The sequence below is a fragment of the Gavialis gangeticus genome, unplaced genomic scaffold (assembly GCF_001723915.1).
Source record: "Gavialis gangeticus isolate Ggan-Ray unplaced genomic scaffold, GavGan_comp1, whole genome shotgun sequence".
NCBI classification, from domain to species: Eukaryota; Metazoa; Chordata; order Crocodylia; family Gavialidae; genus Gavialis; species Gavialis gangeticus.
Window position 1 is genome coordinate 65,559,424 of NW_017728994.1, and position 1,903 is coordinate 65,561,326.

At 37.3% G+C, this 1,903-nt stretch overlaps 1 protein-coding gene across 1 annotated transcript in view; it reads left to right on the forward strand.

Annotated features, from left to right (window-relative positions):
* Positions 1-1,903, forward strand: part of CUZD1 (CUB and zona pellucida like domains 1) — a 161,927-nt gene that overhangs the window by 85,957 nt on the left and 74,067 nt on the right. Inside the window, 2 exon segments of the mRNA XM_019502173.1 lie at positions 1,269-1,367; positions 1,530-1,628. Of these exon segments, the coding sequence (XP_019357718.1) occupies positions 1,269-1,367; positions 1,530-1,628 (198 nt within the window).

Here is a 1,903-nt window from a genome sequence, read left to right on the forward strand (position 1 = left end):
TACATTAATGAACTTTTCTTAATGCACATGTAGACATGCCCCATCACATGTACATTGTTGTACAGTACAGCTAGGTTCTTCAAGACTTATGAGAGTGTTATTTCATGAAGTATTAAATATTGACCTTTAAGAAAAGCACCCAGCATTTTGTGAAAGTATTACAAAAATTGACAAGAGTATCTAGGAAGAAGCAAAAAAAATGAGGATGAAAAGTTAAAATATAGCTTCTGAATAAAGGCAACCAAAAGGATATTTTATTTCTGCATGTTTGGTAAGAATAATAATGCCACATAAAGATCTCAGGATTGAGCTTTTTAATATCCAAAAAAAAAGAAAAAAGTGACGGATTATGTTTTCAGAACTTATAACAAGAAGGTTTGGGCTGGATAAGAAAATTGGCATCTTCTCTGAGGTCACAGGAACATAAACTAAGATTCAAATTAATACTGTAGACAAATGAAATGCTAGATAGTCATATACTAAATATTAAATATGTGGCTGGATTGACTAGTAACTTAATTTCCATGTCAAATTTTATTTTTCTTTAAGTAAGTTTACTTTTCCTATTCTAAAATTAGTATCAGTGTGCGATGGCATGAATTGTTTGGGTTTGTAAATATATTCTTATATATTAACACATGCTGAACACACAATTCTTGTAGTATGTGATAAGTCAAGGCTCATGAATTGTATCAGACATTTACCTTCCTATATCCAAGAATGCCCTAATGTATTTGTCCAGGCAACTTTCTTGCATTACTCTTGCATTTCAGGACCCCCTATTTTCCAGATGGCTACAACATCTGAAATCATTGGGGCATATTCAAATCAAAGACAGGTGGTGATTGTGTATGGTTATCTACCAGTCTACTACTTCCTAGGGCTAGAACCCTCTTGGTGTTTTACTTACAGTCCTTTCTGTAAGGAGCTAAGAATATAAACCACATCAACATGTTGTATTTTGAGATGGTCTGGGAAGTGCTGAAGAAGAATAAACAAAAATTATTAAACCCACTTAACTCTTGTTCCAGTTCTACATTGATTGTATGAACAATCTCTGAACTTGCCTATAAATATAAGAGGAATACTAAATGCTTATTAACCTGAAGATGCAATTCTGACCTATCTTACCACTAATTAGGGGCTAGCACATTGCCACACGTGTCTACAAAGTCTGGAATCTAAAAACTTATTCAACCACCCAATTCTAGTTTTCAGTGCTACATGCCAGTGATGTTTAACAATGATATTCCTCAAACTTCTAACAGGCATTGGAGGGGCCACAGATTCAGCCTCTGCTTCCACTTCCACCACAGAGGAGAGTAAAGCAACCTCCACCCCAGAGCCCTTGACTACGGTACTGAATGGTAAGAAACAGGGCATTATTGGCATTCAAGAAAAATGCCAGAATGATGTATGCAATTAACTTGCTGGAAGCAGGCCTTCCGTCAAACACTCAAGTAATTTAGCTTCCATTGTAGAAAGAGGGCTTGCTTCCCACTTAGTTAAATTCTTCAGCCTTCTAACAGGTGCTACGGAGTCCACAGATTCTTTCTCTGCTCCTACCGCCACCACAAAGGACAGTGAAACAAGCAATACCCCAGAAATCTTGACCACAGGTTTGGCTGGTAAGGGACAATCAGAATATGAATGCAATCTTAGGACATTGCCAGAAAGACGCACGTAATTAACTACAAGATTCAGGAAGGAAAAGCCAGCAATCTATCAAGCAAACTAGCCAAGCTTCCATCATATATTATCTAGGAAGAAAGAAACACAAAGCTCATTCGTCTTACATTTTTTAAACAGAAGGCAAGAGCTCCCCTCCCCACCCCACCTCCCACTGGCTGGCTATATATAGGGAAGTATATACTCACATGGTCCCCTACGTTCATTAGAGGAC